Source organism: Macaca nemestrina, chromosome 9, assembly GCF_043159975.1.
Source record: "Macaca nemestrina isolate mMacNem1 chromosome 9, mMacNem.hap1, whole genome shotgun sequence".
NCBI lineage: Eukaryota > Metazoa > Chordata > Mammalia > Primates > Cercopithecidae > Macaca > Macaca nemestrina.
The window spans coordinates 85,406,961-85,430,772 of record NC_092133.1 but is presented as its reverse complement, the minus strand read 5'-3'; the positions used below and the strand labels follow the sequence as shown (position 1 = coordinate 85,430,772).

At 42.2% G+C, this 23,812-nt stretch overlaps 3 protein-coding genes across 34 annotated transcripts in view; 1 reads left to right on the top strand and 2 right to left on the bottom strand.

The window, feature by feature from the left end:
- LOC105486660 (Rho GTPase activating protein 22) overlaps positions 1–3,326 on the top strand; it is a 210,764-nt gene extending 207,438 nt beyond the window's left edge. For all 17 annotated transcript variants that reach the window (XR_011607904.1, XM_071069940.1, XM_071069936.1 and 14 more), the window contains one exon: positions 2,740–3,326. Coding sequence is in view for 16 of the 17 variants with exons in the window: in XM_071069940.1 (XP_070926041.1) it covers positions 2,740–2,968 (229 nt within the window). In the remaining variant the exon portion in view is untranslated. The remainder of the gene's footprint in view (positions 1–2,739) is intronic.
- On the bottom strand, positions 3,027–10,970 carry LOC105486658 (uncharacterized). The gene is made up of 5 exons (XM_071069963.1): positions 6,452–10,970; positions 6,036–6,188; positions 4,177–4,393; positions 3,848–4,054; positions 3,027–3,162 (listed from the first exon to the last, which is right to left on the bottom strand). The coding sequence occupies exons 1-4, from the start codon at positions 6,695–6,697 to the stop codon at positions 4,005–4,007; spliced, it is 666 nt and encodes a 221-aa protein (XP_070926064.1). The 5' UTR covers positions 6,698–10,970; the 3' UTR covers positions 3,027–3,162; positions 3,848–4,004.
- A 2,486-nt stretch (positions 10,971–13,456) lies between these two features.
- Positions 13,457–23,812, bottom strand: part of LOC105486663 (mitogen-activated protein kinase 8) — a 132,372-nt gene continuing 122,016 nt past the window's right edge. For 9 of the 16 annotated variants that reach the window (XM_024794388.2, XM_011749656.3, XM_071069960.1 and 6 more), the window contains 5 exons: positions 22,915–23,097; positions 22,489–22,613; positions 21,859–21,922; positions 18,074–18,151; positions 13,457–14,449 (listed from right to left, as the gene is read on the bottom strand). In XM_024794388.2, coding sequence (XP_024650156.1) covers positions 14,304–14,449; positions 18,074–18,151; positions 21,859–21,922; positions 22,489–22,613; positions 22,915–23,097 — 596 coding nt within the window. In that variant the 3' untranslated portion in view covers positions 13,457–14,303. Of the gene's footprint in view, positions 14,455–18,073; positions 18,152–21,858; positions 21,923–22,488; positions 22,614–22,914; positions 23,098–23,812 lie in introns of all 16 variants that reach the window. The other 7 variants (XM_024794393.2, XM_024794391.2, XM_024794392.2 and 4 more) reach the window with 1 other exon arrangement.

Here is a 23,812-nt window from a genome sequence, read left to right as displayed (position 1 = left end):
ACAGCTGTTCTTTGGGTGCTGGAGAGTGCCAGGCATGTGCAGGCACCGTGTCTGCAAAAGGAAGAGAAAGGAGAGGGGGGACCTTGAGGGCAGAGGCCCCTGCCATGGGGAAGGTCGCAGCAGGCAGTGCCTGAGCCAGGGCTGGAAGGACCCATAGGATGGAGCCGAGAAAGGAAATAGCATCAGTAGAACCCAAGGGCCTCCAGAAATATAGTAGAAGACGCTATCTGCTGCAGATGCACTCACAGGCCAAACTCCAGGGCGTGTGGGAACTCTTACCATGCAGAACAGAAGGCTGGACTGGACCAGCTTCGCCAGTTGTGTGCTGAGTCCCTGGAGCTCCTCTGGCCTGCCCTGAGGTCTGGTTTCTCAAGGGAGATGCAGGACTGTTGGACACCGGGTCAGACTACCTGGATTCTAGTCCCAGCTCCACCAGGGATTGGCTGAGTGTCCCTGGCAGGATCTTTGGGCCCCAGTGACCTCACCCATTTGTCCTGAGTGTTAAGTGACCCACAGTGGATGGCAGCACTCAGGAACCTTTGCTGCTTGCATTAACTCCTGCCTACTGGCTGGAGGTAAGATGAGGTTCCCAGAGGGAAAGGGACAGCAGTGGTAGCCCTTGTGGAGGGCCTGTCCTCACTAGCAGAGTGGTCTGTGCTGTTGTCTTGGTTAGAGGGAGGGTCTAGAGTGAGGAGGGTCTCTGAGCACAGGAAGGAAGGCGAGGGCATTAGCACCTGTCCCGTCCAGCAGGTGGTTGGGGAATGTGTGTCCTGTTCTCTGGAAGTATGGAGCCATCGGGTGGGGGGTGGGGTGAGGCTGGCCTTGTCCTGGCTCCCAGGACTCTGGACAGAGCCCCTCCCCAGGGCCCTGCTGGGGAGTCAGCCTTCCTTCGTGCATTCCCAAAAGAGAACCTGTTTCCTGTGAAGTACCAGATGCTGTGCAGGTGGCCACAGCTGTGGCAAAAACTGATCCAAATCTCTGTCCGCATTCTTATTTGGGTTGCAGGGAGACAAAGACCGTAAGCACGATACCTTTTGAAAAATACACGGTGTGTTAGAAGGAAGATGAAGGAGGGGAACATAGGGCAGCATGGAGGGGAGCGGAGAGGAGCCTCAGGGTAGAAGGTTGGAGGGCCCTGGGAAGGAGACCCCAGAGCTGTAGCCAGCACTGAGCCCAGGACCCCTACAGGCGGGGAGAGTCAGGGGCTGGGGACTGGAGATGTGTGGGGCGGGGACAATGCTCTGGTCTTTCGCAGAGTGAGATGAGAATGAAGTGTGAAGTTGATGGAGGGTCTTGGCACATTGGGCACTTGGACAGGCACACCTGGGTGCCATGCCGAGCAGAGCTTGCCAGGGGCCAAGGGCAGAACAGACCAGTTAGGAGGTGTGGGGGTCTAGGCCTGACCTATGGGGGGTGTGGCCCTATGGGGCAGCAGGTGGAGGTAGGGGAAGCGGCCAGGTGCTGAGCATATTTTGAAGGCAGAGCCAAAAGGTTTTGCTAGCTGATCAGATATGGGACCAAGAAAAGGAATGGACTTAGGGGAGGACATCATTGTTCAGCTGAGCAGCCGAAGGAAGGTATTCACCAAGAGAGTGCACCAGGGCTGCGGAAGAGTGGTCTGCAGATGAGGGTCAGGACCCTTTAAGTCGGAGATGCTGATGAAATGGTGCAGAGTCATCAGCATGTAGTTGGGGCTTGGAGTCTTGAGCCTGGCAGAGAAGGAACAGGGGAGGTCCAGGCCTGAGCCCAGGGGCAGCAGTGGGGAGGTAGGTGGCTTCTCTCTGACAGCTGCCTGTGCTCCTGGTGGGGAGGGCTCAGGCCATGCTGCGCACTCAGTGATGAGGATGGAGGCCTCATTTTGGTGGGTTGGGGAATCCGTGTTTGTTCATCATGCACCACATACCAGGCACTGTGCTGGGCCCCTGGCATCTTCCAGCCCATGGTTACTGCTCTGAGGAGCAGTCACCCTCTGCATTTCAGTGTGGCCTGTGTCCTGCCCACAGCCATGTGGCTCACAGGTCACCAGGCTGGCCTTAAAATCCAGCATGTGTTCCCAGGGACTGGGCTCAGGTGTGTCCCTTCGAACAGACAGAAGCTGGTCGTCTGGTCAAAAAGACGGCCGTGCCAACCTTGGCACACTGCGGCATGAACCTGCATGGAAGCATGTGGTATAGGCTCTGATGGCACAGAGGAGCACCACTGGGACCTGCTGGGGAGGATCACAGGAAGCAGCGTCATGTTGGGGGCGCTTGAGCTGAACATGACAGGCGAGCAGGAATGGAAGTGACCGCCCCACGGGATCTTCTGTGGGTCGCCACGTGTGGCTGGATCGTGGGGACGGTGTGGGGAGCTGTAGGAGGGGAGGCCACAGCACAGGAGCAAAGGCCAGGGGACAGTCCAAGTCCCAACCCTCCCTATGGAGGGGCCTGTGCTGTTCCTGCCAGCTGGCAGGAATCCCATACTGCACTGGAGGGGCAAATGCAGACCCAGGGAGGCACCGAAGGCACGGATCCTTGTGTTGACATTTCAGGATCGCACGCTGAGGGGAGCTATGGCAGGGGACAGTTTGCTCACAGGTGAAGTACTGGGGTTCTTGTGAGGAGCAGATGAGCCGGGGTGTCCTCCTGCTGCCATGGCCTGGCCTGACCCTTCAACCCACAGTGAGCGCAAGCAGGGTACACCCATGGGACAGTGAACCTGCCCGCAGAGTCTCCAACAGCATCTCTCCTTGACTTTCAGAATCGAAGAAGGGAGTGCTGACCTGAGAAAACGAATGTCTCAGTTAGAAGAAGAACTGGACCAGGAAAAGAAAAAATACATCATGCTGGAAATAAAGCTGCGGAACTCTGAGCGGGCACGGGAGGATGCGGAGAGGAGGAACCAGCTGTTGCAGAGGGAAATGGAAGAGTTTTTTTCGACCCTAGGAAGCTTGACTGTTGGGGCAAAAGGTGCCAGGGCCCCAAAGTAAAAGGAATGGCAGAGCTTACTTCTGTGCCACGTCTGCTGGTCTCCAGCCATGCACGGAGTCAGAAGCCTCTGTATCTCTGGAGCAGCCAGGTGCTCTGAAACCAGCTGGAGAGAGAGATCCTGATACCTCTGTGGGGACTGTTGGGACCCCACACACTCCAGGTGGGATCAGATGCTGCTCCAACCATGCAGCTCCTGGTGAGGGTCAGAAGGGGACAGTACCAAGAGTAGCGCTTAGCCCTTACCCAGGAAATGTCCTTCATGGCCACAGAAAGGAAGGGCACCCACCATTTCTGCCACAGGATCCAGGCAGCCACTGGGAGCAGTTAGCTTTCTTTATTAAATGTGCTCACAAAGCATGGTGCCCTGTTACCTGGCTCATTTTTCATGCCGCGCGATACAGGGCTTCTTAGGTGACCACTCCTGTTTCTCCAAGGGCTAGGAGCCCCCTGAGGTATGCCCCTGGGTGGAATAGCACAGGCATTGTGAAGTGGGATGTGAAGCCCCCTGAGGGGCAGCAGCCTTGTGCTTTCAGCTCTCTTGTCTGTGTGCTCAAGGTGGGATGCCTTTCTTTACTCCCCTGCCCCCTAGCCATCTGGACCTCTGCAGCTAGTTTCTGTCTTGGGAGGTCCCCTGAGTCTTCCACCATGGCCCCAGCTCTGCTCCAGGGCCAGAGCCTGAGTGCGCACCCAGCGCAGGTGCTGTGCTGGGGCGAGGTGTGGGCAAGTGTGGCCGTTCTACAGGAGGGCTGAGCCAAGGCCATGGGAAGCGTCTGTTCGCCATATTTCAGGTGCCCATGCCTCACCCTGGGCCCTTGCCCAGCTCCCTTCCAGTCCCTCCTTCCCTGCTGTTCACCCCCTCCTCTGGCTCGTCCACAGACCTGAAGGCTCCTTTAGGGCAAATCCCTCCAGAAAGCCTTTCCCAACCACAGGGCACCCAGGCCAGGCCCGGCTGGAGCTCCTGGGCTGTGCTTCAGGAGGCAGCAACGCAGTGTGTCTGGGCCCAGCAGTGTCACACTGCTTCTTCACCTGTTCCCCTCACGGCGTCCTGATGTGTGGCTGGCCCCTCGCTGTCCCTGAGCAGTAACCTGCAGGGGTTTGTTCAGGGAGCAGTGGTCACCAGAGCGCCCAGTTTCTGACCACAGCCACTAGAAACGTCACTCAGGCCCAACCAGCTCCACCTAAAGTCAGGTATAAACATTGCCCACACCTGATGCTTTAAATGCCTGGGGCTCAGTCCTCCCAGGAAATGCCGACTTCCTACCAGCAAGGCAGGCCCGCAGGGTGAGGCAGGCAGGGCGGCTCCCACACTGTGGCCAGCTACCCGTTGTCTCCAGGCGGCTACCAGGGGCTCGTCCACCAGGAGGCGGGCACCTGCTCAGGGCCCTCAGCAGCATCAAGGTCTGGATGCTGGAGCTCAGGAGGGTCTGGGGAGAGTGGCATCTGTCTTTGCTCAGCCACGGACATGGCGAGCCAGCTGTCTGGGTGATGGGATCTTTCCCTGGGGTTGAGATGCTGCCCTCCCCTCTATTCAAGGAAAGAGAAGAGAATACGAGGTGACTTTGAGTCCTCATAGCAACCCAATGAAGTAGAAAATTGGCCCTATTCTCCATATTCAGAGGAGTAACTGAGGCTTGGAGAAATTGGGTGGGAACAGCAGTACATTCTGATGACCCTGTTGGGTTCTCTCGCCACAGCCATGGAATTCTGCTGATTTTCACCTGGAGAGAAAATGCCCCCAGGCTATTGAAGGAGCAGAGGAGACTGAAATGGGTTTCCCATGATGAAAGGAAGCTTGTCTGTCTGTCTCAACCACTAATCCTGGCGAAGGCTTAGGCTCCTGCCGAGTCCCCAGTAGGGATAGGAGGTCATGAATGCCTGAGCCACATCTGCCACCTGTTGGCCAAGTAGGATCTGCAAATGCCATTCTTATCTCGAAATGAATTGGCGTGATTATTCAGTTCTGTTCTCCAATCTCTATGTAACCAGCACTGGGCATCTCATCTATAAAACACCTGACTTAACTGTCAGGCACACTGAGTGAATGAGGCTGACCTGTCGGGGGGTCTCTAGTATCCCCACCACTACCCACTTCTCTCAATTGAGCTACATTTGCTGAACCTGGTCCCAAACTGACAGATTCCCATTGTACTTGTTACTGTAATTACATCATTTAATATGAAGTAGACTCATGAATTACATGAATTATGAACATGAAAAGTAGGGAATTGATTCATCGAAACCCTGGAATGCTTTAGAAAGACTCAGTAGAGGCACATTGCTAAATGTATGGTTGAATGAAACATGCAATAGCGAGAAATGGGAAGAATCTGGGGTTCTGCTCTCAGAATACTTCAACAGTGTCATAAAACTTGTGTTTGACTTTAAAGAAATACTGGAAATTGTGAATGTCTCATACCAAAAAAAACAAAGAGTTGGCTTATGTTAAAAGAATAACAAATGAATGTACATGTTCTTTAAAGTTAAAATACAATTTTAAGGGTATGTGTGTGTGAGAAACAGAAATAGAGAGAAAAGGAAGGTTCCTGGTCAACTGGCTTTTGAGTGATGGACCAGGAATGCATCTTACTCCTGAAGGAATTTCGGAATGGAACCCATATATCCATGTTTCCCTGGTCTGTGGGTAAAAATGGACTCTCTCCCTCTCCTTTGGATGCAGAACCCCAGGCCCCTGCAGAGCCCTCCCAGTATCCTAAGTAATTATCTCACGAGTGTCTTGAGTTCCCAGCTAAGCAGCCGTGACATTGCCACACAGTGCCGCTGCCTCTCTTTACTCCTGCCTCCACCAAGAACCCCCACCTGTGCCAGGATTGCTGTCCTTTTCTACCAGCCACATTGCTACTACTTCTGTCTCCCAAAGCAAGCCCTGCAACACTTGAGCACAGGGGTCTCACAACGTGTTGCAGTCTGTGAAGAAGTGGGGTAGGGTAGGACAGGGTCATGAAAAGCCCAGCAGGGACCAGATACTCTGAGGGCCTATCGCCCATGGTGAGAGGTTTTTATTCTAAGGGAGATAGGAAAGGATTTGAGAGCTTTACATTAACTCACATGAATTGACTTCCATTTTGCTAGTGGAAGGGGAGAGAGCTTTTGAAAGATGGGAACTCCTGAGCATGTCTGTACACTGCTGAGCATGACCCAAACGACAGGGAGAGAGTTGCAGGCAGGTTCATAGGAATGCACAGCGGTCTTTGAGAGGTCCTGAAAAATGCCAAACATGCTTACCTTACATAGCATACCCCATAAGCTTTTGTGCAGGGGACGTTTTTATTCCCATAAAGCTGCTCAAGCAGAACACAGCAGTTTCCAAGCGAAGGCTCCGGAGCCCGCCTGCCCAGATGCAGATCCTGCCCCGTGTGACAAGCTGGCTTGATGACCCCACTCCAAGACAGCTAAATCTCTATGCTATCTGGGCACTGGGTCTTAACCCGATGGTTTCATAAATCCCAAGCCCCTGCACTCACCCCACAGCTGGTTAAAAAGTTCACCAGGTTAGGAAACCAGCAGCAGCTGACCCAAAATTCCTGGTAGATAATTTCTGTTTTTCTATAATTATTTCCTCTTTCCCTTCTTTCAGTGAGCTTTTGATAAATGTCTGTCCACTGTGGTAAAAGGAGACAAGGGGCAGGGTCTGGGCCCAGTTCACAGGGGACTGAGGAGTAGTTTGGGCCCACTTCTCTAGGCCCAGGTCCAGTGGTGGCCGAGGCCATGCAGATGGGGAGCCTCGGGGTCAGCACGTGGGTTCATTGGTTCAGCTGCACACTGGAGGCGGGTGGGGGGTGGGCTTCAGGTTCTAGAATCTCTCTTCCTTGTGACACATCAAATCGAAGTAAACACAGCATTTAGTTCACATCAAACTCTTCTGGGTATGTTTGCCTAGAGACACATTCAAACAGACATGAGGGACAGATGTTTGACTTGACGAACCTGTACGCCAGGGTGCGGAGCTGACCCTGATGCCAGAGGATGATGGCGGTAGCCAGCACCCACCGAGTGCTGGCCAGCCCCTGCCCTGCACGCACACGCCAAATCCTCCCAGCAACACTGCCAGGTGACATTAGGCTTCCCACAGGACAGATGACAGAGCACAGCCCGAGTTGAGGCACTTGCAGGGAGTGAGGCAGCCAGTGAGGTCATGATGCTATGTGGGTATTTGGCACCGGAACCCATGCTCACATCACTATATCACCACAGCGCTGCATGCAGTGTCCTTATGCCACACTTTGAGGGCCATGAATGTTGCATTTTCAGAGGACAGAAATGGTGTAAAGGATAGGTTCTAGTCATTAGCTTACCCAGCCCACCATTTATGGAACACCTACTTGCCAGGCATTACCTCCAGTAGGACAGGCTCTTCCATCCAGGGGATCCCAGTGTGAGGCATCAAGAGAAGATGAGAACACAGGATGCTGTCAAATAACAGTAAGAGGCATGGCTCAGCCAGATTGACACTTGTCCAAGGTGATCTAAATTCTCCATCTTGACTAAGCTCACCTGGACCTGCAGGACCCAGTAGACCCCAACCTTTCCAGGACCTTGTCTCATAAAAACACATGTGCCTGGCCGGGCATGGTGGCTCACTCCTGTAATCCCAGAACTTTGGGAGGCCGAGGTGGACAGATCACAAGGTCAGGAGATCGAGACCAGCCTGACTAATACAGTGAAACCCCGTCTCTACTAAAAATACAAAAAAATTAGCCAGGCGTGGTGGCGGGCACCTGTAGTCCCCGCTACTCGGGAGGCTGAGGCAGGAGAATGGTGTGAACCTTGGAGGTGGAGCTTGCAGTGAGCAGAGATTGTGCCACTGTACTCCAGCCTGGGCGACAGAGCAAGACTCCGTATCAAAATAAATAAAATAAAATAAAATAAAATAAAATAAAATAAAATAAATGCCTTTGGTTTCTCCCTTTGAACTCTTCTGATCCCTCAGTCTACCCCTCACTTCTCTCAAGACACTGTCATGATTTCTTTACATTTCCAGCCAAGTTTTCAAGTCCTTTTCACTACCTGCTTCTCCACTCACTAGAACTAGGCCCCACTTGCACTTCTCTAGGTAACTCTAAAGTTTTACATGTGGTATATCCAACAGGAATCTTTCCACTATCTTCCTCTGTCCACAAAATGATACTAACAAAAATAGTGCAAGGGCCATATGAGCAAATGACACAGATCTCACAAGAAAAGAAACTACGATAGCAGAGATCTACAGGTAGGTGAGGGAGCAAACCAATAGTTCCCTTCCTCCCACTCCTGGAGCGGTAAGTTGGAGTTGATGCCATACCTGACATGCATTCTGTCATGGACACTTCAAACTGAGATGTACAAATTGCAAAACACACTACATGTATTTTCCTTGCACCATCTCTTGTGTGCCACCCAATCACTGGGCTCACAGCCTTCCCCCAGCTTCAAACGCTAAGCTTGGCGACTTCACCTATGCCATGGCAATACATCTAAATGAGTCCCTTTCTTCCCTTCTCTCAGCTGGGTATCTTCAGCATCAGTCACCAATCTCCACACCTCCAGCCTAACTGCACTTGCTTCTCTTGGCAGTGACCATCCTAAAACAAGTGTTGGGTCATAATACTGCTTTTCCTCCTCACAAACTACCATGGGTTCCTATCACCTACAAAATAAAGGCAATTCCTGATATTTTCAGGTCTGATCTTCAGCTTGTTTCAATTCCAAATTCCAACGTGTCAGTCTTCTCTCCCTTCTCCCTGTACCCACACCCATGCCAGGCCGTTCCTCACTGCTTGCCTATGCACTCACTGAAATCTGCTTGCCTTTCCTTCAGCCTGGAATACCCTTCTCCAAACCTTATGCCAAGGCTCAAAACACAGTTTCTTTGTTAAACTCCTCATTTCCTCTAATCAATCCCTGTAGGCAGGTCCTTGGTCTTCCATATACACCATTTCAAGACTCTGTCATCCATTTTCTATTTCCTACTCCCAGCTTCCGGCACACGTCTATATCACCTATATGCTTCCATTAATAGATGAAATTAAGTAAAGTACATGTTAGAAACCTAAAATTTACACAGCATATTTGAAGTATCTTTTGGTTTCAAATGAAGTCCAAAGAAATACTGGTATACAACCTGTAACAGCTAAAAATAATTTTCTTAAACCACAAAATCATCACAAATCAATCTTCACTTAGATCAATAGACCTTTTTGGGAACAATAATAAAAAAGAAAAAAAAAGTACCTAAATTAACAAGGATGAATTATTCCACTTTACAACTGGTGAAAATGAAAAAAAGTAAAAAGTTTATTCTCAACATTCTGATACTTGCTTCTGCTACCCAGTTTCTCCTGGGAGGCCTCTCTATGACGGTGATGAAACAGCTCAGCAGCCACGCAGCTGATTCAGCAGCAGCGGGCAGCTAAAAGACCAGCCCCTTCCTCCCCGCTCCTCAGAGAAGGGCAGTGTGAGTTCGGGTGAGGGCAGAGACAGCACGGTACAAGGGTCATTTGGAGCAGGAACTGTGCAAGATGGAGTGGCGTCATCACAGCGGCTGGGAAGGTATGCAGCAGGGACCCTGTATTCCCACACAGCAGCACACCCAATGTAGGCAAAGAGCAAATAAGCATGGCAAAAGTTGGAAACATTCAAAGCTAAAATCTCGTTTTGAAACGGACCCCAATTTTAAGTACTTATTTTTGCCAAGTGGTTATGATGGCTATTCTCTCATATGTCTACCAAGAACTAGGTTAAGGGCATTGAAGCAAAGTTCCTTTGTTAGATAAACTTTGTCCAGAAATTTCAAACACAAGAAATCCAAGACCAGATCAACCAGATAACCAAAGTGAAAGTTTAGGCTCTTTACAATCTGTATAAAATCCAAATCTAAGAAACCGGCCCTAGCAAGACCCCTTTTCTCTCAATCCACAGGCAATCCTAAAATTGCCAAGAAACACTTTACCACAGATTTTGTTTTCAATGAAAAAACTCTTAATTTCATAATTTTCATACCACTTTTTTATTTAAAATATTGTAACCAATTGACATACTAGATAACGTTGTTTACATTCCAGTGGTGCATGTTTAATGACTAGGGCATGAATGATGAAAAATCACAATAATGATCTCAGCATTCCCTAAAAAGTGCCCCATTTTGTTTTGTCTAGAGGAAAGGAGAGGGAACGGAACACAGGGAAGGAGAGGAATGGAGGAGGAATGACATCGCAGAGGAAGAAAAGCAAATGTCAGTTATCATACTCAGGTTTCCAGGTGTGACACCCTGCTGGCCAGGATAAACTGTAATGAGAAAGTAGATGTCACAGTCCAGGGAGACACGTAATTCAGTCTAACTTCATTATTCAGCTAAAAGATTAACAGCTTCTCAAAAATATACCAAATATTGGGCCTACAAAAGTAATTTATTTCTTCGTAAAAGTTTACTAAGATTTACTCCTTTTGTAAAATGTAAAGAATGGACTGATATCACGAGCAGGTTCTACTTACAAAACAGTAATAATGTCAACGAGCACATCTAACACAATTTTCCAAGATATACAGTGAAAGATTTTACATGTGTCTCTTACTGATGTAAGGTATATACTTTACATACTTACTGGTATTGTTTCAACATTGGCTAAAAAGTATTTAACACACATTTATAATTCACTCAGCAAAGATCTAACAGGGCAACAGCTTACTTGGGAAAGCATAGAAAATTAGTGTGAGGTAGTTCAATAAAAGCCTAGTTTAATTTGTAAGTCATTATGAGAATAGAACATTGTGCAAAATTAATCCATAGGTAATATTTCTCAAAAGTTTCAGTAACGAAGAGAATCTAAACTAAAGATGGCCAGAAAGTGTTACTCTTACTAGACTCTCCTTAAGAGCACTTAACGAAGAGCAGTCAGTTTGAAATTAATTAGGATTTCTGTTTTCCTTATGAGTTTTCTAATTGTACCCCAAACTATACATTTCTGCTTCAATGCCCTTTACCTCTTCATCTTTCTTGCTATTAAGGAAAAATTAGTTTCCTTTGATTCCGGAAAAACCTAAGAGAGATCAGTAGAAACACAATGCACACAAAAAATGCAACAGGATATGGAGAGGCAACATTTAAGAGGGCTGCTAATGACAGAATGGTGGTGTTTGGTTTACCTACTGGTAAGAAGAGTTTACTGGTGTCATGGGGCTTCATGCATCCACTCTATAGCTAATGTGTAACTAATGAACAACACTCACAAACTACAATAATATTTTTGAAAATATACTATGTTTTAACCTCAAAATGTTGTGCAGGCTAGTGCCTAGGCAAACACTGAATAGTTAAGTCTTCATATGTGTAGCAGATACTGGCCAATAGTGTAAACCATCTTATCTGTAACCAAGGAAAGAGCTTCACTTTCCTGCTGCTGATTTCACTATCAGACACTGATGTCCTCTTCCCTCCATCTTTCAGACAGCACAGCAGGATTAGCATAGAACAGAACACTGACAAGGCTGGCAGAAAGAGTGCTTCTTTGCACACTGTCAAGCTTCTCTGGATTGTTAAGGGGGTTGTGTGTAGGCTTCTCATTTAACAGGCTGGTGTTTCTCTTAGGAACACCTGGTATGAACACACTGTGCCTTTACCAACTTGGAAGAGTGCACGTCAGGAACAACCAGCAGCCAAAGGTGCATGACACACTGAAAACTGTTCAGCAAGCAGTATGACAGAGCTGAGATGCTCTATTTGCGTATAGTATAACTAAGTGATCCCAACGATACAATGGTTTTACAAATGGCCAGTATATATTAGAGGGAAGAGAATAGTAACCAGGAAGACACAGGTAAAGAATTGGCATCTCTTTCTTAATCTGTGAAGATAATAAAAATCTTGGTCAAAATAACTTTCTCATAGTAAGACAGTGAGTATATTAAGTATATAAAATTGAAAAATCAAAATTATAGAACAAGAAAGGTGGTTTCACACAAGTACTACCTGACAGAAATGTTATTTGTAACTTCTCTTGGGAAAAAAAATGTTTAAGATGCTTAAAGGATTCCAAAATAAAAAGAACCAATACCTATTTAGCTTAACAAATTTAAGAGCAAAATTGTATTTAGATGTAGTAATTTAAAACCTAGGGCACACAACATTTAACAAAGAGACCTTGTTTTTAGGATATAATTTGTTAAATATTTTAGTTTACACTAAGTAATTCGAGTTTGTTTTCTTTGAATTGAACTCAATGTTATGGTTGGCAAGTGGCAGCTGGCGTTTACAACAAATGATACAGTCAGACACCTGGTTTTCCTTACTTAACCAAAATCTGTATCAATAGAGATGGCTTATCAGCAATCAAGCATAAAATAAGAGAACCTTCTGAAAGCATGTCTGCTGTGAAAGTGCAACAGTGACATAATCTACGTTACAGAAAATACAGCTAATTGTCAAATTAATATAAACACACTCATTCTCAAATTTCTGCTAAAACTGTGAATCCAGTATTTCCTGTCTACAATTCAAGAGGTGTTATAGTCTTAAAACTCTAATTTGTCTAATCAAATTAATGCACCTTGTTGTATTAGAAAAGGGACTGATAAAAAGGCTGGGAAGCTGGAAATCATGACTCTAAGCCATCAAAAACAAACCTGCTATTTCAAAGTATATAAAAAGGCTAATGTATTTTAATCTTAAATATTGCACATTAACAATGATGTAAAATATCTCATTCAAAAGGAATTTTGCACTAAATATATGAATAAAATGCCAAGCAAATTTTCAGACACTGCATGTTAAGCCACACCTGTTCTTCCCATTGGTCACGAATTCCAAGGGGCTTTCTGCCTAGAACCTTGCTGCTTATGTGAGTATGCATTTCCTAGTTCATTACATGAAATCCCTCTTGTTCCAGAGATCATTTAAAAGGTGCCTGGGTCTATTACAGACACCGTATTTCAGAAATAACGAGACTTCAAAGACATTTTACTTGGGAAAAGTTCAGTTATAGAGAAATAATTCTGCAGATAGAAAATGTAAACAGTTAACATACACTTGTCAGGAGCAGCACCATTCTTACACTACTCGACATCCACATTGCATGTTATGTTGAAAATCAGGTATAAAAAAATAAAAGACTCAGACTAAATAACCACCATTTATGCCTGCTCTGCTCAATGTGAAGAAACAGTCCTTAGAAAATGACATCCTATATATGGCTGTGTGCTACTATTTTCAGATGAACGGTATATTGCTCATTTGATACATCACCTACACAAATCTAGGTAGGCTTTGGAACCTCCCAATAGCTAGTATAAATATGATTATGCTACAAGTAGAATCAAATGGCCAGAAACACCAGAACAACTGGTGTTCAACTGACAGACACTCCAAGTAATAGGAAACCGGAAAGGTCCAAGGGCCCGAAGCTGCAGGAAAGGGAAAGACTAGACTCTAGAACATTGCTGGGACCTACAGCCTGAGTAGATTAACTCAGTGTATACAAAAACAGGCTCATAGCTAGTAGAAGTGAACCATCTGTTTATTTGCATTGAAATGTATTATTCATGAAGTATCCTCTTGACTTTATGTGATCATAAACTTTGAGCATGCCACAAATTTGCAGAATACACCATGTTCTTTTTACTTATTTCTGTTGGGTAGGGTGGGGACATAAGGTGGTGGTAGATGCCCAGCATCTTCAAAGACATGCTCTGAGTTATTCTGCCACTTAGATGACGGGGCTTTTGCCAAAATTAAGTAGGATTGCCTACCAATTCTTGTAACTAAATTAGGATTGGCAAGTAGCAAATATTGGAGGTCTCCTAACACGTTCATCATTTACAGTAGTTATTCCTGAATATAACTGGCTACAAGTTATTTTCCCTCACTCCTCTGGGGTTATTTCATTGATAAGCACATAACCCTGAAGGATAGTATCATGAACAAAACATCTGAAATAAATTCTAATTAAAAAAAACTATAAAAATCTTAAATAATTCATGATATAGGCAAGTCACCACATAATAGTTGCTTTGATAAACAAAATCTTACAAATTCAGTTAAAAAAATCAGCAGCATAAGATAAAGCAAATATGCAAAAAATTTAAAACATGATAAAATAATTAGGTTTACATTATACAGTTAATTACAGCAAAAAATACAATACAGTTTTGTTGCTGTTTTGAAACACAACTTAGGTTTTAAATTACATCACTTGAAATTAAAAAAAATAAACTACTTTACTACAAAATGAATTCTACATTTTTTGAAAAATCACTCAAAAATAAGACCACTGAATTGTTTTCAAAGTAGTTCTATCAATGACTAACCGACTCCCCGTCCCTCCCACCCCCCCACGGCCCAAGTAGTCATCTACAGCAGCCCAGAGGCCCAGCTGATGCTTCTAGACTGCTGTCTGTATCCGAGGCCAAAGTCGGATCTGTTGACATTGAAGACACATCATTGACAGACGACGATGACGATGGATGCTGAGAGCCATTGATCACTGCTGCACCTGTGCTATGAGAAACAAAACAGCAAATCAGTTGCAGACAGCTGCAGATCGAGCTACTTGCGCTGCACTGCCTGCCTCTAGTGGTAATTTTTTCTCTTGGGTTTAGAAGGCTCACTAAAAATAATCGCAAATGATATCCAATACACTAAAAAACACTCTTCATTGACAGCTATGAGGTGAGAATTCTGAAAATGTCTAGAATCATGGAGTCCTATCCTTTCAATGAATGTGTTTTCCAGTTTAAGACAAGAATTTACATCTGAGCCACATTTAGAAATGGTCCTGCAGCAAGATCCACAAATGGGCTTCAGGGTACGTGTGAATACTGCTGATAATACATGCAAAACTGTCTGTAATGCCTTTTTTTGGACAGAAGATCTTAAAGGACTGTATAACTACAAAAGTTAAAAGCTACTTCCCTACAAAAAAGTCTTTATAGCTTTGCACTAAAAAGGAAAAATTCAAATGATTCAAATTTGAAACAAGATGTACTTCTGGCACATCTTGTTTTAAAGCAAGCGCCAAGGAATAAAATAATTTTAACAGGAAGAAACCTTAATTCAACTGCCCCAGTTTATACAAGGTTACGGGACATGACAGTGTCACTCAAATGGCCTAGTTAAGTAAACTTGGGTCTTCTTATTTCTACGCTAATACTTGATAAGTAGAAATATGGATTTATTAAATAGATAAAGTAGGAGCAAACAGTTTCTTTTGCCGAAAGTATTACCTAATAAGGACTTCCTGAATTTTAAAAAGTAACACGAATACCTGAGCTCGAGACAGAAATCCTCTCAAGGGGATTGGTTTAGGAAGGGGACAGGAATGACTTACACTGGGGTATAGAGAAAAAAGGTAACTCATGCACTAGGCTAAGTACTTTTAAACCACATGAACACTAAATAAGGGTCATTCCAAATTTGAATAACGCAAGTTACTTAAAAGTTCTCAAGAATACATTTATGAAATAAAATCAATGGTCTTCAAATGGAACACTGAGCAGAATTTCTGAGGGTGAGGTTCAGGCACCCAACGATGCTGAAACCAAATGGGCTGAAAACCACTGCTCCTGAACCCAGCATCTGTATTTGAGATCATCCCTCCATTCTGTCCAGATAAGCAATAAAACACTTCAATATGAAAGGTCCTCTGCGAGCTTTTCTTCAAATGCAAAAAGAAAACAGGCAGTGTAGTGGGAATAGGAAAATCTTTAGGGAGGGGACTGGGAGACAGAAAGGAATGGAACCACAAGAGACAAAGCAGGTGATGGGAGTTGAAACAGAAGAGAAAAGCAGGATGAGTATTTCAGGCCTGAGAGATGAGAGGTAAAATAGGTGATAATCTCCTAGACCCAAGAAAGGTCCATTAGCTTCTCAGTCAGAGTGAAACTGAGATAGTATATTCTTTTTAGTTCAGTCAATACTTGGAATGAGCCTTTTCTGACTGAACAGTATGATACATCTGTGTAACATACATAGTACACAATGGCTAGTTTCTAAGACTTGTACTGAAACATTCAAACCATAAAAGGGATCCAACATATATAATTTTTATATATGCCTCTAGTTCAGGGTCTATTATTTTATCCAAATGTTTTAATCTGATAAAAATTAACTTTTAAATGCATTAACTTTTTAATCTAAAAATCAAGTACCTAAGGAAAAAAAAACACACACTTGTTTTTTCTTTAAAGCAATACAGTAAATTCTCAAATATCTGAATGGTAATAATATAGAAAATCATTAGTCTCAGGTGGGTCATTCCTCTCTCAAGTGAGTCTCTATACACTCAAGGCAGGCAAACTTACTTTACTATTAGCCAAACCAAAATAAATATAAGAAGGCACTCAAAGGGGGAAAAGAATAAAATTCATTTTAAAAATCAAGTGGAAATGGTACTATGGTTATCTGATATTTTGATTTACCAAGCACTACTCCTTTTGTTATAGTACATAATCAAGAGCGGAATATTTTCATAACAGCTTAATTTGCTAATACTCATCTTTGCAAGCTATAACTGAGGATCCAGAAGATGTCTAGAAACCTCAATTTCTATCTTTTCCACTGACTTATTTTGTGATCATAAGCAAGTGTTGGACTAAGATTCAAATTATTCACTTACAAATTAAGAACAAATACAACTGCTCTAACTCATGAGATTATTACATTTACTCAAACATCTGGCACTCCAGCTGTGCCACTCAATTGGATAGTATGCTAAAGTATAAAACTGTCCCACATAATGAACTTTCCAAATCCCACCTGAGCCTCTATCATGAACAATTCAGTTATACTACTACTATGTAGCAATACAAAGCTAATTAATTACATGAAGCATTTATAATAGAGCTTTAAATTTGTTAGAAGTAAATTGTAGAGAAAAGTCCATTTCCAAAATAGGTAAAAGCTGTCAAAACCCATTCATATTTTGAACAGGATCTATACTATAATCTGGAAGACTGCATTCTTGATCAAAGATTTAAAATATACAACTCTAAAATATATAAGCAAAAATGTCAAAGCAATCCACAAAAAATGGCTTAAACAATTATGTTTATAGTAGACAATGTCACTATAGTTTTAAAAAACCTTACCCATATACAACATGCTAGATACATCTATTTTTTCCCTCAAAAGTAGAAGTTTCTGAGGAATTAAAATGGCATAGTTTTACTTCAAAATCAAGACCTATCTTTTGAAATACTACTCACTCTTCAAGGCTCAGCTCAAATTTCACCTCCTTCATACAACTGTCCTAACCTCTGTAGCCAGAGAAGTCTCTGTTGCCCGCCAGAAACAAAATGGGAGGCTGAAAAAACCACACACTCTGAAGTTATTGTACTAGTTCATCTACATAACAGATTTGGAATCTTACGTTATTTCAAATTTCTGAACTTCAGTTTCCTCATCCATAAAGTGGTGCAATAATCCTACACCTTAGGGTCTTAGGGGCTGAATAAAATAAAGTATATAAACCACTAGTGTCTGTCACATGGTATGTACTTAATGTACATGTTACCTGCCATTTAACTTTTCCCCTCTATTCTTTATACTTTTACTTGTACTAACATTAAATATAAGATCAGCTTATGATTAAAAAAAGTTTTAACTCCTACAAACCCAGTTCTCTTCTTAGAGAAAGAATACCTTCTAGTGATGGTTTTAATGTTATTGCCTTCGTTCAACAAATCAGTCATATCATTTTGAAAGACAGCAACTTGGTACTACATGTACTAAATTTTGCAGTGAAGCTTTTATTTATCCAAAGTAAAGACTGTCAAGATCACAGAAAGGTATGTATATTGAATTTTGAGAAGTTTCTTCTTTAAAGACCCAACAACAATGCCAACAAAGTTTTTTAATTTCTGTTCTTCAACAGAATGTCAATATCATAGAAAAAGATGTGCATCTTATAAACAGTTACTGATATATTAGTATAATGTATTAATAGAAAAGTGTGTCAGTGCTTTCAAATTTCACCAAACAAACTGTATTTCCTTATATTTATTAAGCCTGGAATAATGTTGATTTTGTAAGTATGGGAAGAACTGCAGGTTTCAGGCCACTGAAGATTACAACACAAGAAGTAAACTGTAATCTTAACCAAGCTTATATTGTAACCAACCTAAAGGAGAGGGCTGCCCCCGTATAACTCCATTCTTGGTTCTCTCCTCCAAGTCCATAACTTCCTTATATATCAATTCTGTAAAAGAAGTAAACAAAAATGAACTTTTCAGTCTAAGAGCCAATCTCACAACGCATGTATGGTTTAAGTGGAAATTTTTATACATGTGAAGTACTTCAAACAGTGTCCTTACAATGTCAGTTAAGTGTCAGCCTAAGATTCAAGGATGTTAATTAATAACAATTCCTTGACACTCAACAATGGATCATATCGAAAGGAAGTACTAATCTTTCCTGTAACCACTGTTTCTCAAGTTGGTTTGATGGTGCTGGGGTAGAAGCTTTCTTTTTCACTCTACCAGCAACTTGTACTACAGCATATCATACCACATACCATTCTGTACTACCATCTGTCTCAGGGAGGGCTTGAACCATGTGTCTTACTGACTTCCATTTCCTGAGCCCTGGAATAGAGCCTGGTGCACTGTGGGTACTCAACTAGATATATGTTACCAAGATTTAAATCAGAGTATGCAAAAGCTTCATTAATCAGAATGAAAGATAAACACATTTTTATTGGAGGAAAAGAAGCAGGTAAGCTACATTTCAACTCCTTATGAGTAAGCATGGTTATCACTTCCAATAACATTTCTCCATGGGAATCTATCTTTTTCTCTTATCAGGCTTCTGGACAGCAAGCAGACCACTGTGACAACTGTTGCAACTGAAGAGAGACAATGGGAGCTGCTCTGCTGGTATCAATATATGCGCCTCCTGTCTTACATTCTTCACTTATATTATCATCAGAAGTGATTCTGATGTTAACTGTGATGTGCCTTGTGAGTCTGAATGTCTACTTAAGAACCTTCGGCCAGGAGTGGTGGTTCATGCCTGTAATCCCAGCACTTTGGGAGGCCGAGGCGGGTGGATCACCTGAAGTCGAGTTTGAGACAAGCCTGACCAACAAGGTGGAACCCCATCTCTACTAAAAATACAAAAATTAGCCAGGCATGGGGGCAGACGCCTGTAGTCCCAGCTACTCGGGAGGCTGAGACAGGAGAATTGCTTGAACCTGGGAGGCAGAGGCTACAATGAGCTGAGATTGCGCCACTGCACTCCAGCCTGGGCAATGGAGTGAGGCTCCATCCCAACAACAACAAAAAAGCAAAAACAAACAAACAAAAAACCTTCTTAAGGTTCTTAAGTAGACATTCAGACTCACAAGGCACACCACACGTAATCTTAATGGTGGATGCCACATCATCACCACTATTTATCATCTTCTTTGGGTCATGGAATCTTCTGAGAATTGTAAAACCCTCTTCTGAGAAAAACATACAAACAAAAAATATTGCATCGAATTTCAAGGAGTCTGTGTTAATTCCTGAAGAAGAAAATTCTGACAAAGAATCCCTGATTACAGAGTATGACACTTATATTGGTAATAAGGTAAAACAAGAGAATATGTTGGAATGAACAACAACTGGAGACAAGTTTGTTTGTTACAGTAACTTAAGGCTTGGAAGGAGAAAAATAGAAAGCACTGATAAAGGAGAGAATAAGAGATGGTCTTCTTCAAAGAAACAAAAAGGAATGATAAACATTTGCAATATGAGGATTTTTTAAGAGAGAAAATAGCACTCCTCTGGGAAAAAGCACAAAGAGATTAAGGCAGAAGAACCGACACTAATTAGGAGTACTAACTAGGCAAAGCCATCTGTAATTAATGGCTTTGGCAATTAATTTTTCTTTCTGTTATGAGCTAAAACTCTTAGGTAGATCTTGAAAAAGGCAGTCTGTGGGTAATTACTGACATGCACCTGGGGCTAGGAGTAAGAGATACAGAATAAAGGTAAATGTTTTTAAAGCAATCAAAACCCCCAAATATATTCTTATACAAATGAAAACACTGTATCTCACTGATTTTAAGATGTACTTTTTTTCAGTTTAAACTCTGAAACTGACTCCATCTTATAATCAATGGTGCTGGACAACTGACAGTGTTTTTTTTTCTTTGTGGCACATAATGGTGTGCCTTACAACTGCTGGCCTATTAAGAGTCTATGACCAACCTGGACAACAGAGTGAGACCCCATCTCTACAAAAATTAAAAAAAAAAAAAATTAGGCTAGGTGCAGTGGCTTAAGACTTATAATCCCAGCCCTTTGGGAGGCTGAGGCAGGGCAGGAGGATCACTTAAGCCCAGGAGTTTGAGACCAGCCTGGGCAACATAGTGAGACCCTGTCTCAAAAAAAAAATTAGCCAAGTGTGGTGGATCACACCTGTGATCCCAGCTACTGGGGAGGCTGAGGCAGCAGGATCACTTGAGCTCAGGAGTTTTGATGCTGCAGTGAGCCATGATCATACCACTGCACTCTAGCCTAGGTGACACAGTGAGACCTTGTCTCAAAACAAAACAAAAAAACAAGATTCTATAAAATACTTCATGGTCTATTGTAAATTAGTAGGATGTAAAAATATCAGGTTAATGCTTTCATACATATTCAGTACAGAGCTATATCTGTATACATATTCAAATGCATATTACATATTCAAATGCAGCAGACTCTATCCAGTTTTATTGTTCTGTCATTTTTTTAACTTTATCATGGGCTCTGCTAACCATGGCTTTCCCAAAGTTCACAGAAAATCAATCTCTAAATCTCTTCAATTTCTAAGAAAGAATCAAATTCATCCTTAGCAAAACACATTTATAGATGGGTTACTTATTCATGTTTATACCTCCCCAGTCCACTTTGGCTTCCCAGGATTTAAAGACAACTCTTAATAACAGGTCTTCTGCCTCTATTTTAAGATGAGGTAAAATGCAGGGGGCGGTGTAGGAGGGTGGGAGGAAGGGGGAGTGATTTACTCAAAGTCACACAGTTACAAAAGTGGTCAAAACACTGAAGGACAACACCACAAATGGAAGTAAATGGGACCTAAACATTACCTGGCCCACATGTCTCAGGGGACCTTTCGAAGAAATATTTTGAACACTTCCACGACTATCAAAGCATGATTAATTTCAGCCACATTTATAAAATAGAATAAAACTACTATATTAGATTTACAAATATTAAAAATTAACTCATTCTGTTGGCAAGGGTGAGGGTAAAGAGAGACTCCTATACAATATGGATGGAAGTGTACACTACTACAATTTCTTTGGAGAATAATTTGGAAATAACTGAAAAATATCCTTTGGCTCAGCACATCTCCTTCTAGGATTTTTCTTCCAGGTATGTTCTCATATGTGAACATGAATACGGCAGAGTTGTTTCTAACAGCAACAGACTGGACACAATTTAAATGGTCATCAAGAGGGAGATGGATATACAGTGTGACACATTCATACAGCAGAACACTAATCAGTTATTAAAGCAAGAGAGGCATATATGTGAACCAAAAGAGAATAACCTTCCAGATATCTGATTATATCAACAAAGCAAGTACATATAGCATATATCGTACACAACCATACGTGATTTTAAAAGGGTGGAAGAAGAGAGGTGGGACACACTAAACACATTTGTATGTTCACACACCATAGAAAAACATGAGAGAGAGCACTAATGTGTCTGTGTCTGGGGTGGGAAACGGGAACTTAAGAAGTTAAGGAAGGAAGCAGACTTACTGTCCACTTATGTAAAAATATTAATTAATATTAACAAATTTCAGTTATGCACAGAAAATGTCACAAATTTCTCTAACATGACAATAAATCACCATATAAAAACCAGAAGCTCCTTCGCAGTTTTCCCTCTAAGAATCTGATGAATGTACCTTTCCACTCTTCTATTGTGTGTTCCCTTTCATCTAACTGCTTGTCAGGGATCTTTGGTGGTGGCTGAAAAACACAAGGCAATAATAATTGAGTCAGTATGCTGGGAGTATTTTAACTCTTTGTAGTTATTTGAAATATTAGCCAGACAGATGACTTATAAAAATGTATCATTAGATCAAGACTGATCAATCATCAACTTTCTTATATAGACAGAATAGGAAGACTCCTTCATTGCAGGAAAAAAAATGTTTAACTGTCTTTTTCTTTTCTTCCAGCTCTTGAAATTGCCACATTTTATTTATATCATAGATCATAGAATTCCGTTTTCCTTTGGATATAGTAATTTCTTTTATAACTGAGTTAGGATGTTCCCTCAGAGCATTCAACATCCTAGTTCTCTGGTTAGGGTATCCAGGCAAGATTGCAAAAAACAGTGGGAGGTGACTTTATTTTGTGTAGGAGGGGCTCAAATATGCTCATTAGTTTATTTGACGTAGTTTTCATGAAGAAACAGAAAAACATCATCATCATGTATCTACATTTTTATTTAAAATTAAAAGGTCTCCTCCAAACCTAACTGTAATTCTAAGAATGCAGTATGTTCTGTAAACATTAAGAAAATAACTTACAGCTTCTGCTTCAGAAGGATCATACCAGACATTGATGTACGGGTGTTGGAGAGCTTCATCTACAGAGATCCTTTTAGATGCATCTATTACCAGCATTTTGGATAACAAATCCCTTGCCTGACTGGCTGCAAACATAATGATGTTAATGTACATATATTTGTAAAGGTTCTCAAATTATTAATAACTTTCAGCAATTTGAGATTATTTTTTATTTTAAAAGCATATGTTTTAAAAATATTACTGTAAAATTATTTTATACATATGATTAAAATATATAAAATTAAAGAAAAATAAAACCTCATTTTTTTTCCCACCATCCAGAGAAAACCTTGGGTTATGTCCCATAAGAATATGAATACATATAAACACACGAACACATACACACACACCCCAAATGGGATTAAATGTATATATTTGTAAAAGTACCTTTAAGTTTGTTGTGTTCCGAGTCAGCTGGGAAAAGTACATCAGGGAAGAGTTTCTCGAAGCTATATCCAGCATATTTAGGTCTGTTTTCAACATAAGTCCTTACTGTTGGTTGCAGTTTCTTCATGAATTCAGGACATGGTGTTCCAAGCTGTTCAATAACTTTATTCCACTGATCAATATCTAATATCAAGTAGCTAAGAAAAATACTCCATAACTAATGTTCAACACATTAGTCATAATCATATTATAAGAAAATGGAAATTTTAAAAATCCTAAGAAAGGATGTGGCAGTTACAAATTTTATATCTCACAAGCACCTTGCAAAAGGTAATGATTGTAGATGGACAGAAATGATCAATAAATAAGCTTTGTTAATCTTATTTATTGTGTGTGTTCATACTAACTGATTTTACCTTAAAATGGAAGCTTAAACTCACAAATTCTAAACAAAATTATAAGTAACTAAGAATAATGACAATTACTATCCACAGTGGCTCTAACTGCAAACGGCACACAATGCTATAATAATACACAAAATGTTTCCTTTTCTGTCAGTTTATCAGAAAACATGATTGTATCTCCTCGACTATTTCTAGAACACATCCTGTTTTACTAAGTTTTCTACACTAACAGAAAATAACCAGTTGCAATAAAAATAAAGGCTTCTATAAAAGCGGCATTATCTTTTGCCATTCTTTGTTCAGTTTATGTTTAAAAATTTTTTCTAAAGCTCCGATGCCTATAAAAAAGATTGTTTTTTGGTAAGTTGTAAGGTTGGGATTTCTTAGTCTCCTTTCCTCTAGTCTTTACACTCCAGGAACCTGAAGGCCAAGACCTAAAACTCACTTATCGTAATCTTGTGAATATGGCTTTTTCCATTCTTCCTCCTGAAACA

Bases quoted from the DNA above. Each gene is read 5' to 3' on its own strand.
- LOC105486658 (XM_071069963.1), bottom strand. From the start codon at position 6,697: ATGGCCTCGGCCACCACTGGACCTGGGCCTAGAGAAGTGGGCCCAAAC. The intron at 6,189-6,451 runs GTGAGTGCAGGG...GGCATTTTTCAG, and splicing joins ACTTTTTAACCAGCTGTGGG to GACCTCTCAAAGACCGCTGT. The intron at 4,055-4,176 runs GTGTGGGCAATG...AAACCCCTGCAG, and splicing joins CCAGGCATTTAAAGCATCAG to GTTACTGCTCAGGGACAGCG.